Source organism: Callorhinus ursinus, unplaced genomic scaffold, assembly GCF_003265705.2.
Source record: "Callorhinus ursinus isolate GAN/ISIS: 27379988/994484 unplaced genomic scaffold, GSC_fseal_2.0 scaffold2, whole genome shotgun sequence".
Lineage (NCBI taxonomy): Eukaryota > Metazoa > Chordata > Mammalia > Carnivora > Otariidae > Callorhinus > Callorhinus ursinus.
The window spans coordinates 49849363-49868048 of record NW_027397064.1 but is presented as its reverse complement, the minus strand read 5'-3'; the positions used below and the strand labels follow the sequence as shown (position 1 = coordinate 49868048).

At 39.1% G+C, this 18686-nt stretch overlaps 1 protein-coding gene across 3 annotated transcripts in view; it reads left to right on the top strand.

Annotated features, from left to right (window-relative positions):
* The window catches only part of ITGA4 (integrin subunit alpha 4), a 78133-nt gene that overhangs the window by 571 nt on the left and 58876 nt on the right, over positions 1-18686 (top strand). For all 3 annotated transcript variants that reach the window (XM_025849102.2, XM_025849109.2, XM_073881709.1), the window contains exons 2-5: positions 142-263; positions 16483-16589; positions 16687-16816; positions 18550-18617. In XM_025849102.2, coding sequence (XP_025704887.1) covers positions 142-263; positions 16483-16589; positions 16687-16816; positions 18550-18617 — 427 coding nt within the window. The remainder of the gene's footprint in view (positions 1-141; positions 264-16482; positions 16590-16686; positions 16817-18549; positions 18618-18686) is intronic.

Genomic DNA, 18686 nt, shown 5'->3' with positions numbered 1-18686 from the left:
GGCTGGGTGTGCGAGGTGGTGGGCGGAGGAGGAGGAGGTTTGGGGGAGCGGCCCGGCTGCCAGCTGCGAGCCTGTGGAGACCAGGAGTTCAGTAGGCAGCTCAGCTCACGTCTGCGCGCACGTGCACATTTCTCGCTTTAGGCTCATAGTGGGGGCGCCCACGGCCAGTTGGCTTGCCAACGCTTCAGTGGTCAATCCCGGCGCGATTTACAGATGCAAGATCGGAAAGAATCCAGACCTGAATTGCGAACAGCTCCAGCTGGGTGAGTTGGGTCTGGGACCAGGGGGGAACTAGCACAAGCCCTGGAAAAACTCATTGTTGCCTATTCTAGTTTAAAATGAATGATTTTCACTCTTAACTCCAAACCATCTAACCTTGTTAAAACAAAAGTGACTCCCTTCGTCCTGTCAACGTTTTTCTCCCTTTCGCTTATGACAATGATGATTGCAGTACCCTGGCAAAACTATGGAGAGGAAAGTTTCTTAGGATACATTCTCTCCACCTCTCCCTCTCTCCGCCTTATGTAAAACACATTTTAAAGTCTCTCAGCACATTAAAGACGGGATCCAGCTAGGCCATCACTTAAGCATTTTATTTCCATCTTTGAACTATCAGGCTTGTTAAAGAACAGGCTAAGGGGCCCAATCAGGAATAGCAGTTGGAATTGATCCCATATCCTGTCATTGAGCTTAAGGACTTTCTAAAAAAGAAAATGTTACAGTTTTATTTAGAATATGAAATATAAAAGAAGAGCACAAGGAAAAATTGGCATCTACATTGTTACTATAATTAAAATGAGGGCTAAAGTACAATTGTTAATTTTTCTCTCCCAAAACTCTCATGTTAAATGGATACCTCTATTTGAAGTCATGTCTTAAGGTCTCTTCTTAGCTAGGTGACAACTTGAAAAAGTGTATTTTGATGGGGGAGAGGAGAAAGTTCACATTTCAAAGCCAAAAGCAACGTTGTTTTGCACAGATAACATGGGGAAAGAAAGGGGAACTAATATTAATTTAGACCTATCTTGTTCTAAACACTGTTAGACACTGCTATATATGTTGCTCCCCCCCCCCACACACACAAAGCACCACTGGGTCATGGTTGGCATTGTTCCTACTTTACACATGAGGACTCTGTGACTCAGAGGGTTGCAAGTACTTTTTCTGAAGTTACTCAGCTAATGAGGGAATGATGGGACCTCAAGTCAGTCAAGTCAGCTTGGTTCCAAAGTCCAAGCCCTCTCCTTTCCTTTGTGCATCTTCAGTGCAAATAAAATTAAATGAAGAGTCCAATATGTTGTCTGCCGAGCTGATACATCCTCTGCAAATGGTGAATAAAAGGTTACAACTGGTACTTTTTTCATATTTATCTTTGCTATAAATAGACCTTTGGGATAGGCTACAGCATCTTTTTTTTTTATATTTTATTTATTTATTTGTCAGAGAGAATGAGAGAGTGAGAGAGGCAGGCAGAGGGAGAAGCAGGTTCCCTGCTGAGCAAGGAGCCGGACATATGGGACTCGATCCCAGGACCCTGGGATCATGACCTGAGCCAAAGGCAGATGCTTAACCACCTGAGCCACCCAGGCATCCCTAGGCTACAGCATCTTTAACCCCTTTTTCTTTTTATAGTAGTCTTTGCTTTTTCTCCAACTGGGAAGCTGGTTTCCCTCATTTGGAGTGAATTCAAAGAGAGTATGTGCATAACTCAAGAGAGCATCCATAAAAGTCTAGCAGTTGTCTGTAGCGTGTAGCCTCTCATTAAGTATCTTCCATCCCAAAAGGCAGACTAGGAAGGCATGACGTTGATAGACCTATCCGTTTGGAACAATTCTGCAAAGCATGATTTTCATGAAAGAGTTGTAGGATGAAGAATTAGGGAGTGGAGGAGACAAACTCGACTGCCAGAGGATCTTGACAGAGTCTCGGCAAGGAAGAGTTTCATTTCTGTTGTCCTCTCAGTTTCCTGATCCATGGCATTGTAACTGCTGGTATTTAACACCTACTTCCTGTCTGGAAGGGCACTGAATTTATTTCTAGATGGCTGCGTTTAACTGGAAAGATCATGTCATAATATCACACACAATTTGAGATAAGAACGCCTGTCAAAATGGAAGGAAAACCTAACTTCTGGGGCACGTGGAGCGTACGGATTGACTATAAACCTATCCTCAGAGAAATATGCACGTGGTTGATGTGCCAGAAATGGGAATTAAGTGAAGATTTATTGGATGGATAAGTGAATAAAGGCAAAGTGAAAGTTTGATTGCCATCAACCTGATTGATGAGTAAGAGAATTAATTAGAAATGATAAGCCAAAAGACATTTTTAAGTTTCACAGTTTTAGTCAACAAAAAAAGGTGTTGACTGAGATAAAAGGCAAAAAGGAAGACAAGTTTTCTGGTCAATCAGTCGGTTGAAACACTCCTAGCTGTGGTAATAGCTTGGAATATTTGCAAAAGAATTGACTGAAGTTGTTTCTCATGTAACATTTTAAACAATATATCTTCTATTCCTTCAATAAACAAATTGTGTGTTTCTATTCAGAACAAACTCAGAAGTAACCTGAAGCTGTAAAATAAGGGATTGGGGAAGAAGTCTAGAAAGGAAACACTAAAAACAATAAATTGGTAGTGAAAGACATTTAAGGATTATCGGGTTTGTGGACTATGTACTGTTTTCTGTAGAAAAGCTTCAAGAAAAAAATATGTAACCACAGACACGTACAGTATTCTAATTCTATAGATTATGAGAATGGCTTTAGTTATCCTGTCTCAAATGGGGGTAACTATACTGTATAGAAAATGCTTAGCTGGATACCTGACATATAACAGATATTTGAAAATTATTAGTTTATTTCTTTTTATCCCTGTGTTCTACTTAAAACTATATCTGTATGTTATCTGCTGTAGTCAGGTTGAGGTTAATAAATAGGAACAATTAAGAAACTAAACAGAAAGTTAAGTGTATAAAGTAAGAGGTAACAGTTGAGATGAAACATGGCAAAAAATATTTTCTTGTTGACCCAACCACAACAACCTTATAGTAGTAGCTAAATATTCAGCTATGATGGCCACGTCAGTACGGTGTTTTCTTTCATTTGGAATGACTTAACCTGCTATCAGGGAGATGAAGTTGGAAGATCTCTTAAAATAGTGCCCATCTCCTAGTTAAATACTATCCACATGGACTGGTCTTTAGGTCTCAGTTAGAATTCCACATCAAACTTTGACTCAGATGGACTCCTCCTCTTGAAAGAGGAGACCAGTACCCTCCCATTACATGCCACCATCCCTGGATAATGTTGTCACACGCTGTGGTATATTCACTGAGGCCATAATCAGAAGTGAGCAGCAGATGCCCATTTATCTAGAATGTTCAGGGTATAAGGTGTTGAGAGTAAGATACCCCTTTTAGTGAAGAGAATTGACTTTAGAAGAGGTGCTTTTTGTCCTGCATGCAAACAGGCTGCCTCCACCTCCTTGCCTGCCTGAGAAGTGTCCTCTCCACTCAGTTCTTTGGTACTTCCCTCTATGAACCAAAGGAAGGTGGTTTCCCCATCAGGAAGGTCTGAGCCCAGTCTTGTTCCCAAACACATTGTATCTGAGGAGGCCATAGTGATTTCACATGTCCAGTTGCTTTTCCACTCAGGCAGTCTGTATCCTTGCTGAAGCTTTTTTAAAGGAAACTTTGATCCCACATGGTTGCTAAATTAAGGTATTACAAATAATGACTCCATTGCTATATGGAATCACAGACTTTCCATGGATTACCGATATTCAAAGCATTAGAACATAATAAAATACATAAATGATTATAAAATTATACTAAAAAGATTGTCTTTATTTGGTTATTCAGAAGACATTCCAGATCTTTTATTACTTTGGAGTCACCACTAATAGCGTTATATGCATGCTACACACACACATGCACACACACATACACACACATACACACACATACACACACATACACACACATCTGGGTAATAGAGTCTAAAGTTACATAGTTACACTTCCCAGTATGGTAACCAGTAGCCACATGTGGCTCTTGAGCACGTGAAATATAGCTAGTTTGAGTGAGAGGTGCTGTAATGTAAATTAAATGATGGATTTCAAAGACTTAGTGCAAAAAACAGGATATAAAACATCTCCTTAATTTTTTAGATATTTATTATATGTCAAAATAAATATTTTAAAATTAATATTGATTACATATTTAAATGATAATATTTTGGATGTGCTAGGTTAAAGTATATTTTTAAAATTATTTTTATTTCATTTACTTTTTTAATGTGACTACTATAAAATTAAACAGTTCATATGTGGCTTGTATTATACTTTCTATTGGACAGCACTGCTCTAGAGAAATATAATTCCCCTGCATGAGAAAACACTAACTTTTTAACAGGTGCTTCCCAAGTGTCTGTGCGTAAATGAATAGGACTTTCACTTTTCTTTTCCAGACCAAATGCTGCCTAATTACTAGACTTTTAAGGTTCTTGCTTGTGCTTCTCTTTTCTTTACCGGAAAGAACAATGATCCATCACGAGTTGATCATCATCATTCCCCTTCAGATTTCTTTCTAGAATTATATCACCCTAGCCAACCTCCGGGGTTATATTACACAGCCTATATGGAAGAGGTTAATTAGCATTGCATCGTTAAACAAATGATTACCTCATTCTCGCTTCTGCCTGATTTGCAGGAATTATTAGCTTAACATTAAAAGGCAAACCTCACACTGTTGAAACTTCAAAAATGTTCTTGATAACTGTTCTTTTTCATTTGCAATACTCTTTAAATTGTACCTTATGAAGCTGAGACTGATACAGACTGGTCATTTTGAAAAATTGCCCCTGAACGTAGGTTCTAATTATGCAGAAAATCAAGACAGAGAGCTTCATTAATAAACTATCATGTTAAGAGAATTAAGGTTCCTGATTTCCAGCAATTTCCCAAACTCCATCTCTAAAAGAATGGCTTCCACCTAATTTGAGAGCTGAGATTTTCTAAATGCATTTCATTTTTGCCTTAAGTTTACCTGATCACTGAGTAATATTCCCACTGACTGCATATATCTCCCCTAGGCAACAGTTCTAGAGCCAGATAGTCAATCCATTGTACGTGTGGGTCATTCATTCATTCATTCATTTACTGAGGGGTGCCAAAGGGCCAGAACTTGGACGTAGGAAAGAAACATGGTCCTTGCACCGAGGAAGCTTACAGTCTATAGGATAGATTATTATAGGAAAGTATGGTGAGAAGATCTAATCTAATTAGGAAAATACAGTGATGACTTCCTGGGGGATTGATACTCAAGTGGAGAACTGAATAAAAATCAGAAGTTAGCTAGAGGAGGAGGTTTATGGGACAGGATGCCATACAGAGCAAACATTGTATGTAAAGACCCTGGTCTTTGAGAGCATGGCATCTTTGAAATGAAAGAAGAATGCATACAATTGGACTGTGGAGTGTGAAGTGGATGGTAAGTGGGAGAGTTAAACAAGGATTATTTTTGTACAACTTGGTGATCTCTGGTTATTTCCCATAGGTAATTAAAGCTGGGGAGTGACATGATCAGATTTGTGTTTTAGATACTTCTGGTTGCAGGGGAGTGAATGCTTTGGAGTAAATGAGTCAAGGCAGAAGGGAGTGAAAGATTTTGTTATAATTTAGGCTACATGTGATAAGTGCTTATACTAAGACAGTGGCAGCAAGAATGTAGCAAAACAGTTACTCTACAGTTACTTAGAAGACAGACTCAACAGGACTTGGTAATTATTAAACAAGAGAGAGAGATGAAAGAGAAGAAGGGTTCAAAGATGTTACCCAGGGCTGTGACTCGGACTGTTGGATGGATGATGGTGCTGTTCACAGAAGACATGGAAATAAATATCTAGTAATCAGTTGGATGTATGGGTCTGGTGGGCAGGAGGGATCTGCTGTGGCAATTTGCGGAGTTGACTGCAATTGACAGAGATGGTAATCGAAGCCATGGGAGTTAATGAGTTTAACTTGGAAGCTCTCTAGGTTTTCAGAGGGTTCAGGATAGATCCCAGAGGATTCCTACTATTTGAGAAGTGGCTAGAATAGTATTGCTCAACTCTGGCTGCAAGTTAGATTCTCCTGCAGAGCTTTAAGAATACCAGTGCTCAGGGGATGCGCGGGTGGCTCAGTCAGTTAAGCGTCTGCCTCCGGCTGAGGTCATGATCCTGGGGTCCTGGGATCAAGCCCCGCATTGGGTTCCCTGCTCCGTGGGGGGACTGCTCTTCCCCCTCTCCCACTGCCCCCCACAAGCTCTCTCTCTCACACACTCTCTCTTTTAAATAAATAAATAAAATCTTAAAAAAATAATACCTGTGCTCATCCTAAGTAAATAAAATCTCTCTGCAAGTGGATCTAGGTAGGTGTGTCATTGTGATTTATAGTACGAAATATAGTTTGATCTTATTCGCTGTTTCTGGCACAGAGCTCCTAAAACTCTTGGAATTTTCTAAGTGAAGAGAGCTACAAAGGTGGCTTTTGTGAGTGAGGTGGCTTTTGGAGACCACGTAAGGATGGGGGCTGGTTACCAGTGGAGCCAAACATGTGATTGGAGGGTTGAGACTTTCCATCTCACCCCCTAACCTCCAGGATGGAGAGAGGGGCTGGATGTGGAATTAATCACAAATGGCCAATGATTTCATCAGTCACGTGTCTATGTAAAGAAGCTGCTATAAAAACCCAAAAGGACAGGGCTGGGAGAGTTTCTGGGTTGGTGAACACATGGAGATTCGGGGAAGAGTGGAGTGCTCCGAGAAAGTGCAAGCTCCGTAGCCTTTCCCCATGCCTTGCCCTGTGCACCTCTCCCTTCTGGTTGTTCCTGAGTTATATCCTTTTATAATAAATTAGTAATCTAGGAAGGAAAATGCCTCTCTGAATTCTGTGAGATGCTCTCACAAATTAATCAAACCCAGGGATGGGGTAGTTGGAACTTCTGATAGCCAGTTGGTTACAAGTATAGGTGACAACCTGGACTTTTGATTGGCATCTGAAATGTGTTTGTGTATGTGTGTATGTGTATTGGGGATGGGACAGTTTGTAGGACTAAGTCCCTAACCTGTGGGGTCTGATGCTATCACCAGATAGTGTCAGAATTGAGTTGAATTGTAAGGCACCCAGCCAGTGTCAGAGAATTGCTTGTTGGTGTGGAAGCCACTCCCCCCAACCCACACATACACACAATGGAATTGAATAGAGAACTCTTAGTAAGGCATTAGGGTTTCCTAGATGATACCAATATTTCCCCAGATGATACCAATATTCATCCATGGTTGAGAACGACTGGAGAAGAAAAGAGGAGCCTGAAAAAAGTACTGAGGAGAAGCTAAAGAGGTAGTAGCAAGGAGGTCTGGTCAGTGTGGCATTATGGAAGTCAAAGGATGAGAGATTTTGGGAAGAGGTGAGTGGTTGGCAGTATCAAAAGTTGCCAAGAGGTCAAGCAAGGTGTAAGAACTTAGTACAGTTCATGAGTAACCTTAGTAAGACCCGTTTTAGTGGCGAAGCCAGACTGCAGAGGGGTGAGGAGAAGTGAGGAGTAAGAAAATACTGGTAGCAAGTGTCAACAACTCTTTTATCTGGGTTCTTCCCTCATTAATTAAATACATTTTATTGGTTACTTACGCTAGGTAGTAGGAATAGAAAGTTAGTAAGACATGGCTGAAGCCCTCAAAGAAATCACTCTAGATGACAAGGGAGACAGGTAAACGTTAGATCATTAATGATGAGAGTATGTATTAAATGTGTTGATAGACACAGTGGGGAGAAGAAATTGTTTGAATGATGAGAGGTTTCCTGGAAGAGCAGACACCTGAGTAGTTGAGCTTGTTCTGGCCAGTTTTGATGAGCAGATAGTAAAAGCTCAATAAATGTGAAATGGTTGGATACATTTCTCAGATTTGGGTAATTCCTCTGCTATACACTTCAGCATCATTTCCAAAAGTCTGGGCCAGCCTTGGGTTCCAGAGATTCTGCGTGCTTATACCAGGCAATCTAAACAATAATACCCACTCCTGGGACAAGAAGCTTGGAACTCACCATCTTTAAAAACTGGGATTTTTTTTTTTTTTTAATGTTAAGACAGCTGGAAACATCAAATTAGAACATGGAAGTGGGCTTACAAGTGTTTGGTAATGCGGTGTGTTTGTTCTGATGCCCCCCGAAATTTAAAAAAAATGGGGGGAATCTTTTTCATATAAATTATTTGAAATTCTGTAATTCACAATAAATATGTTCAGAAATAGTAAGCATGTAAACTTAGTCATCAGATCTCTTTTATAGGAAATACTGTGTGAAATGGATTAGGCATGTCCTTTCAAAATTACACCCTATGTTGAAGACTCTTCCACTGTATACCCTATGTTTGTGAAATCTTTCTACCTCTATGTCACCTGATCCCATTCTTGTCTTGTGAAAGTTTTTAGTATTCTTTAGAAGGTCATTATTTTGTCTGCAAATCATTGTCTAACATCTTATCCCATCCTTTAAACTTTGGACAGAAACATGTCCTCTGACATCTGTAACTCCTCATCTCGATCTGAGCCTATATTGAATAATGCCACGGAGTTCCTGACTGACTTTTATTGCTCTCACTTACTTCATACCTCGCATCTTCCTGACCTCCTCCATCCTACCTTGTAAATTCCCAAACCAAGCACAGTGCTTCGATATTGACCACCTACCGTTAAGTGAGAGCAGGTTTCCCTAGAGGTTTTTTTTTTTTCCCAGTTTACATTTTTGTATTGTTCTTGTTTCAAAGACACTCAAAATGGTGTCCATCTATTAGTGATAGTTTTTCAAATGAATCCATAAATCCAAGAGCTTAACTGAAAACCATGGAAATAGAGAATTTTCTTTCCTTGTTTTCTAATGTTGGAAATTAGTGTTAAAAGAGTAGGTTATTATATAATAGGTATAGGTTTATGAATAATTTCAATATTTGGATTCGTTCCCTGCCTCACAGGGAAATAATAACCATTGTGATGTAGTATAAGGTGGCGGTTGACAATGTCTACCTGCATCCTTCCTTCCCCGCTTATTAGAGGTGTAACTTTGGGCAAGATGCTTAACCTCCCTTTGTTTCAGCTTCTCCATCTGTACAGTTTGGATTTTGATAATAATATGTGCTCATAGGATGTAATGAAAATTAAATGAATTAATATATATGTTTACATGGGATTAAAAGTATGCTTGGATACATAGGAAGCATGTAATAAGTATTAGTTATTATTGTTAAGACAATGGTGCCCTCTTTAAATTATGCTCACCAAATGTATCAGTTGTGGTACACCTTTCTGCTGTAGTTAGTGAAAAGACTTGTTTAGGTTTCCTGTAGGAATTTGAAGAAGGTGGGGCCTAATGTCCCTGGAGGAAAATCTGAACCTAGAATTAAGCTCACAAGTGACCTGGTTTTCTGGGATTTTGAGGTCTAGTGATGACTCAGGATCAGCCCTGATTTATAAAATTGCAGCCCTAAAACTTGGCTCTTCTGCTTGGGGACATCTACCTCTATGTTGAACTCTTTCTGAATACAGTAAAGTAAAATAAATAAAATAAAATGTATAAAGTAAAAAAGGGATATTAAAATGAAACGGAGGACTGAAATCACTGGCTTTTTCAGGCCTATGGTTCTGTGAGCTCTTTCTCACCTACACTGAGCATGATTATTAACCATTATCAGATTTGGACTAGGAAGCCTGAGAATATGACATGTAAATACATGGCTTTCCAGAAAGAAAATACTTTGAGACTGGTTTCTAATTTTGATGTTTATTTTGATCTTTGAGTCTTTTGTGCTTATTTTGATATCTCGACTCCAGACAAGCTGGAGGAAACGGTCTTGGAAGTTCAGTATTCTCACGTCCCATGTCTTCTCCAAAACTTGGCGTTTTACTTTTCATGACCTAAAATTATTGTTATTGCTGTTGAATTCATAAACGTCACTTTTATCTTTTAGAAATATCACCACCGTGTTTTACTAGGTATGTGGGAAAAGTACATAGTTTAATATAGTGAACGAAATGGATTTAATAGTAATCAGAATTTGATAAGAAAAACAGGAAGGGGCCACTTGGCTGAAAGAGCTGAAGGTCCGCTGACTAAATCTCGCAGCGCTGTGAGCGCCCTCTGCTGGTGCAGTCTAAATCAACGCAAAGTAGGGAGGCCGCAGAGCAGAAGCATTTCCCATTTAATGAACACCTACTAGGTGCCAGGAAGTCTTTTAGGCACAAGGGCAAATTTTCTATGATCCTCATAATCCTGCAGTGGTCGATCTTATAATCTTCATAGTTGAATTGAATTCACTTTTAATCCCATATGTTTCTCTAATATTCTGAATTTAGGTAGGGGAAGGAATTGTGCAATTATTTATACTCAGTAATGTAATTATTGCTTCTACAAATAAAGATATCCTGAATAAATGACTCTTTATCGAACATAGAACAGTGCTCATCCGTGTCTCGGGATTATTTAAGAAAAATTTGAAATATGTAGGACTCATCTTTCAATGGAAAAGAACTTCAACTTTAAAAAAAAAAAGGAATTGGTGGAGGAAGGGCTCTCACTCTTTTTCTGAAACTTTAAATTTTGTCATGTTTTTGAAAGATCAGATAACTGTGTGTGTTGTTTTAGTAGCTAGAAAGTCAGACTGAGAGCCCCAGTCAAATGTCTGAGCCGATGGGGAAGCCACAGGCAGATAAATCAAACGTCATTGCATCCAAAAGTCCCATGCTCCCTTACCCACAAAGTGTTTCACTCAAGCTGTCAGCAAGTTGTAGGAAGAAGGACTTAGAGTCTGATCTTTCCCCTTGGGCTTTCCTCAGTGGAAATGCCAAAATACCGAGAACCGATCTAAATTGAGGAAAAGGGCAGGGCAAGAGAGGGACTAAGTACGTGACATCTTTCTTGAGCACTAGAAAGTTGACTGAACAGTCTATGGGCAGATCTGTGATATTTTACACATTTTAAGGTGAAACAAAAGATTTAGAAAGTGAAATGGATTTCAGTTCATTCATACCTCTGAAATATTTGTAGAGTTCTATTGTATATGCCATAGAGTAGTGGGAAGTAACAGAGATCTTTGATTTCTGACAAGTTTTGATTTTTTTTATTCTAACCTTTTATCAGCCCCCTGGATTCAAGGAAGTTACTTTACTTCCTTCAGATTCCGTTTTCTCCTGTGTAAAATGAGGCTGATAATAGCCCCCTGCTGCTGCTGCGAAAGTTAAAAGAGTTAAATATGAATGATGAGGCCTGGCAGTGATGGGCCACAGATACTTTACGGAGGAGAATATATGACATGCCATATGTGCAGTTTAATCGTGTTTAGCTTAATTCTTAAAATAATAATAATGTCAACATCGACGAACATTTGCCTGCTTCCTCTGCTAGGCTCTGGCCCAAGCACTCCACGGGCCTCTCATTTACTCCTCACGATCCTCACGGAAACCCTCTGACGTAGGCATCTCCCGCGGGCCCCAGCTGAGTCTCTCTCTTCAATTGTCCTACTCCCAGATCACATTCTGTAAAGAACTTCAAATCTGCAAATGTTGTTTCCCTTCAGACCATCTGTTACTATCTTAAAACTGAAAGGGATAGTATTTTGGAGAAGTAGAGACAAATAGTAGTGAAGGAAGAAGACCTCTCCAAAGCTTAAATCCCTGAGAGTTTGGTGAAAATTTCGCTGACATATCCTCATAAAGGATTTTTGTGATGGTCAGTGTATTACAGAATCCCCTCCCTGAGCAGATACGTATTTTGTTCCTGCCTGTTGTATGTAACGTCCCGTTCTGTGCTGTGGGAGTGCTACCGTCAATGAAAGAGGCCATCTGCCCTCATGGAGGTGACATTCAAGAGTGAATATCTAGTCTTCCATAGTCTCTGTCATATGTTGGCACTCGGAGCGATGACACCAAAACTGGTGATGCGAATAACAACAAAAAAGGGATGGAGAAGAATGGACCTAATTGGCTTTGTACTGACAGCCTTTATATTCATCTGACAAAATGAACCGCCCATGCACATTTATACACGCGTACGGACTGATACAAAATCCATAGATGGAAATAAAACACTGGAGTAAAAAGCATACATCTTGTATGTTCCTTCCCAAATGAAAAAAAAAAAAGAAAAGTGGGCCTAATTTTTAGAATAAAGAATATGGTTTTATGTGGCTTCGTATTTTTAATATCTACTGGGAAAATGCATTCAGCTGTGCTAAGATTAGTCATTCTAGTTGCATAAAAGCATGGGAAATGATCACATGTTAATTTCTGCTGGCCTCTTTTATGTTAAACCATGTAAAGTACTTTTTCAATTAGGAAGCTGATTTGATTACCAAGAGTTTAGATTAGAAATGTCTGAGCTAAATTGAAAACCAGATTATAAATCATTTCAGTATGACATTTGGATAAAATATAAAGATAATCTGAGTTTATTTATGATGTCCCGTCAGGGAAATTCATGAGAATTAACTTTCTCATGACAGTTCTAATAATAATCATTTCTGACCACGTTAGAAATACTGTATTTTCCACATGAAGAAAGTTTGCTTAACATTTCATAGCCTATTTTGATATCTAGCTGAAACCAATGAGGACAAAAAGGTATTACAATTATTTTGAAAATGGAGTATTTTTCAAAGACGGTGTAATACAGGAGAAGGCATAACCATTTACATTGTAGAGCACAAGTTCAATTGCACATGACACCTGTCTGGGGAGCTTTTCAAAAAATTCTTACATCTGGGTCATAATCCAGATGCATCAAATCTGAGCCTCCAGAAATGGGGACCAGGTGTCGGTACTTGTTCCAAACTCCCCCCAGGTGATCCTAATGTCCAGTCAGGGCTGAGAACCACGTTCTAGAGGCATGACCTTGGGCAAGCGAGGTTAAGAGAAAGCTCTGAAGATGGCCCTGAGTATAAGCTGGTGATGCCAAGGGTTTACCTCTCTGACAAGATTCTGCAAGCACTACAGAAGAAAAGGCTAAAAAGTTCCTCGAAATTAAGTAAAGCCCCAGAACAGCAGTGGTGACTTCCAGGCTGTTCTTTGAACTGATCCTGTCTTGAAATCAGTGCTGAAAGTATCCGGGTGCTGCTTCTGTGGCAAAAGCAGCGCCAAGAAGTGGGAAGGAGAAACCCCTATAAACGAGAGTGTGTGTGTGCACTTAGTAGAATTCGTTTTTATTTCTCATGTGGAAGAATGATTGTTTCATGGCTTTGTTTTTGTGAAATTTCTTCTTGCCTGTGCATTCTTCCTTTTGTGCCCATCTTAAGACACAAAACACAAGTAGAAGAAACTTAGTCAGACCATAACTGAAGCTTTGGACTATTGTTTAATTTCCTGACCCACTATCAGCACACATTTCTGGGCTGTGTGTTGAGGGGAGATAAGGATGAACAAGACGAGGCACTGGCCACGATGAATTTGGTTATTACTGACTAAGTCTTAGAAGTAGGATAGTTGGGAATAAATGAATGTAGTAGTTGTGTTCGACTTCACCAGAGAAACAGAACCAGTAGAGTGGGTAGGTGGTAGGTGGGTAGATAGATATAAAAGGAGATTTATCATAGGAATTGGTTCCTTCCCTTGGGAGGCAAAGTCCCATGATCTGTAAGCTGAAGAACCAGGAAAGTGGACAGTGTCATTCAGGTCCAAAGCCCAAGCAGCAGCTGGTGGGGAGCAGGGGGGGTGATTGGTGTAAGTCCCAGAGATCTGAGAGCCTCACAGACACAGACACGGAGAGAAAACTATGTGAGGGAAGTGACCTAGAGAAAGTAGGAACGTGAGTCGTTTGGCTATGGTGGATGAGGCTCTGAGCAGGGAAGATTCTGTGTGTCACCTGGTGTTGTTAACGTAATGTGGAATCAGCTACGGCCCCAGAAAACTCCTTAACATCACAGTTTCTCTGGTTTCCATCTTAAAATTTACAACTTAAAAGAGCTCAGTTAAGGAACAGGCAATAATTCACATAAAAACTTTTTGGCCATTTTCATCAAGCAGTTTACATGATCTTTTGTGGCTCTATATTTATTTGAACTTCAGGGTGGCATCTCCAGAACAGTGAATTTGTTTCTAAATATAGGGTATAATCAATGGTGTAATCGTGATGAAAGTGTCCATGAAATATGCCACCTTTGACTAGCGCTAAGGTGTTATTTATGACCTCCCTTCTCTCTTAACCTTAGTTTTCCTCTTGCTCAGTTGCCTTAGTTAACTGAGTGACATTAATTTTAGAAAGACTTAGGTGTTTTCTGAGAAGATATTTTATTGAAGTGTCTATTGTAAGTAACAGGAATTTCACCTTCGGGTAGACAGTCTACCATTTTGACATTAGTAAAAATAAAAAATAACTGGCCGTTTTGGCGAAAAGTCCAACTGAAAATTGCATCACAGTGGAAGTTAAAATTTTGTGTTTGTCACTCTTTCACTTTCCTTCAATTATGTTGGCATCTTATAACCACAGTAACAATTCTGTGTTAGACCTTACCCACCCAACACTCAAAAGTTGTCTTTCTCCCTCCTTTGCTCTCCTTCCTTTCCTTTTTCCCTTTAATTCTTTCTAAGATTATTTGACAGAGGGAAGGGGGGAGAGAGAGGGAGAGAGCAGAAGCAGGGGGAGCAGCAGGGAGAGGGAGAGGCAGACTCCCCGCTGAGCTGGGACTCTGATGAGGGGCTTGATCCTAGGACCCTGAAGTCATGACCTGAGCCGAAGGCAGATGCTTAACCCACTGAGCCACCCAGGTGCCCCCTTTGTTAATTTTAACAAAGAACCTTCTGTTTCTACCTGGACCACCTTATCAAGGTGGTCTTTGGACTGCAGCAAACTCCCTTTCCATTCCAGGCTGACGTTGCTTATCAACCCCAGCATTCCTTTTTTCAGACCTCTCCTTACTTGTTCTCAAGTCCAGTGCTCCAGGCAGCTGCTACTAATAGGTGGAAGTAGTCCCTATTCTGTAAGAAACCTGGCCAAAAACCTTATCCTGGTTCTATTGTAACAAGATCCCAGACCCTGAGACTCACCTGGGGTAGTCTGGGCCTCACCTGGACCCACTGAATCAGAATCTTCTGGGAAGCTGCTAGGAAATTTTGTTCAGTTCAGCTGTGTTGAAGGGTTTTACTGTTTGTCCTGAACATCATTTTGGAGAACAAATGTATACACAAAACATCTTTCTATTCTCCCTAAAACAAAATTTCTTGTGGACAAACTAAATGTCTCCAGGACATTTACTGCAACTAATTTAACTTTCAAAATATTAGCCTTATTTATGTAGGCATAAATTATTGAGTTTGCCCAGGCAGCTTTATCCAGAGGTCAAGGTTCTAGGAGACAGGGTGCCTAATGATTTAGAGAATGGTCACTAAAAACGTATGATAACGTGGTACCAGTGACTGGTGTTCAAAATTAAATAAACAAACCCACGTTCCACATCCTTATCCAGCCAGGCTGATGCAACTGTAATTACGTTTGGAATTAAGCTCAGGTGGAATGGAACTGTCACAGGGCAATTGAAGAGGGTGGGAAGAAAGTCAGCAAAAGTATTCTTAAGGTACTATATCTTAATCTCCCCCAAAATCATTTATTTGAAATCACGTTAATGGGATCCCAGCTAGAAAGCAAGGAAGTTGCTCTAACGAAAGAAAGAAATTATCATTGGGAAGATCACTTTTTCTCTGTACAGTTTAGAAGTGCTCTATTGCCCAGCAGTAAACTTATGTTTGGCTTTCTGGCTCTTCATGCATTTGCCAAAGTGCCTTTTGATGTGTTTTATTTACTACTCAAATAATCTGGTTTTTCAGGTCTTTTTTATTTTGTTCAAAATAGTCACAATAAACTAAATGTAAACCATAGGGCAGTGTGTCTTAAATACTAGGCATTATTAATATTACTAATTAGACACAGTGACCTTCCGTGTGTGCTCGGTTATCACCTTCCAGCTTCTATAAACTGTGACTTAAGCACTGAGGACCACATTGCTCTCCTTTTTTTTTTCCCTAAAGTCTTAATGCAAGAAATGTCTTAAAAAGTGCCCTGGTAACGTTGCCTGTAATGCTAGACACATGATCAAAGCAAAGGTGCAAATTCTTTGCCGCAGATGACACACTGCAGTTGTATCCACATGGCCCGTGTTGGTTTAAACTGGTCTCCCGCCACTCACTTCCCCCAGTCATGCTGGTCACCCATCTCCTGATGAGGTTACCTGCTAGAGGCCATTTCTACAGATGCAAACCACCTGATGAGAGAACCGTCCTGTTGCACAGCAGAACTCACCGTGATCCCATCCTGTGCGCCGAGTGTGAGGTGACAGAGAAGTAGGAGTCAGGGGCATTTTGCACATGGCTGAAGGAGAAAACTTGGGGATAAACATGGTTATTTTCTCTGCTGTCTTAGAATAACATGGTTTCAAGATAACTAATGATAAAATTATTTTCAAATGCTATAGGTAGCCCTAATGGAGAACCTTGTGGAAAGACTTGCCTGGAAGAAAGAGACAATCAGTGGTTGGGGGTCACGCTTTCCAGACAGCCGGGAGAAAATGGCTCCATCGTGGTAGGTTACTAGGAGTTAGTCCAATGATAACGTCACAGATTCAGATATTCTGGGTGTGATGTTCACATCATTTGGTCTACTTTTATGTTTTATTTAGACTTGTGGGCATAGATGGAAAAATATATTTTATATAAAGAATGAAAATAAGCTCCCCACGGGTGTTTGCTATGGAATGCCCTCTGATTTACGAACAGAACTGAGTAAAAGAATAGCTCCATGCTATCAAGGTAAGGAATCCTTTTGATATTAACTGGATCAAGAGAAACAAGTGAATGCCTTTAATTATTTTTTTCAATTTTCAATTTTGCATGTACAGAGGATGGGGGAGAGATCTTTAAAATAGCTGTATTCTTTTTAACTACTCAGAGTATTTCCTTTTTACTCAATTGCAGTAGTAGTTGCAAAAAAATGTGCTTTGTGTTTTTAGGAATAGAAATTTGTCCAGTTACGTTTGAATGTAGTTGATAATTACCCACTTCTGTATTAAATATATCTTTAATTCTGTGTAAGTCTAATGCCCAGCATATATCAGACACTTAAAATCATGAAATTATGATTGAAAATTTGAGATTGAAAAGTCTGACAAGATGAGAACTGTTTAGATTTTTGGCTTTATCTTTAGCTTCCAAGAACATTCAGAAAGATTCAAATATAAGTGTAAGCAAATCTTTCCCACTCACTGTCTTTCTTTTGTTTTTAAAATTCATATGCATTCCTTGATAAGGGGTTGGTATCTTAAGTTTGAAAAGATTTCCCATGAAAATTCTAGGCCATTAGGAGCAGTAGTATATGCAGAGCTAGGCCATAAACAATTAAGTGAGCAAAATTAGGGGTGAATGTCAACAGAGCATTAAAAACAGATCTGTAGCAGAACTAAAATTCTAAAAATGTGTCTTTGGAAAACTAAGAATTAAATATATATGTATTCCATTTTCCACGTTTTTCTAACCAAGATGATTACCACAGTGTCCAAAGAACATTTCTATTACCTGACAAAATTTGACCATGTATGCAAATTCAGTTATTCTATTCATATTGGGGTCCTCTGTGGTATGTGATGTCTTAGAAAAGCTCATTTAATATATCTCTGATTTGCCTTTGAGTGTCAAGAAGACAAAAGGCGAATTTTAAATTCTTAATTGAAATAAAAACTCAGTCTAGTGTTCTGTATGTTTATCGTTCTCATTTTCTTAATGGTTTATGGTTTACACTTTAAAACATTTTCATAGAATTTTTTTTTGTTGTTTGGATACACCCAGCCACATTCTAAAAAAAAAAATTCAAGATGGCATAAACTTATAGCACCTAAGACTATGGGGAAATTTATTTAAAAAACAAAAAGGGAAGATCTAAAAAGGAGTGGAAAAATCATGGCCAGGACTAATAATTACAAATGACTTAAAAATTTATTTAACTTTTCTGGTTAGTAAAGCCAAAACAAAGATGTGGTCCTGATTCTTATTTTAGTAGAGGTTTACTTAGGTCAGTTCTTCAGGAGAAGCAGAGCTTTGTCTTCCTAGTAAGTTCCAAAAGCATCCAATTCATGGGAGCTTTGTATTGGAGACCCTCCATCTCCCTGCAGATCTGGACTCACTATTCCTTTCAGCTGGCCACAATTTAGGAAGCCTATTTTAAATGCAAACCTGGACTGGAAGCTGCAAGTCCTACATCTGTCTCAGATACTCATTTGACAGTTTTTTTGAGCATATGCTGCATGTTCTTCCCATGAAAAAGAGGCAGAGGTCAATATTTTTATTGCCATTTTGGAGAAATATCTTTGAGGATTAATATGAAAGATTGGTGATATTACATTTTATCAAAGTGACTGTTTTAAAAATGAGATACTATAAAATATCAACCTTAAAAGGTGTATTTGTAAGGATTTGCAAGATTAACAAAATTATGCAAATTTTGCCTATTTTTCAATGAAATCCTGAATTGTTTTTCTACTTCATTTTAGATTATGTGAAAAAATTTGGAGAAAATTTTGCATCATGTCAAGCTGGAATATCTAGTTTTTACACAGAGGTACTAGTCCAAAAAATAGCTCTTTAAATGTTTACATATAGGATTTTAATTTTTAAGATTGAGACTGTG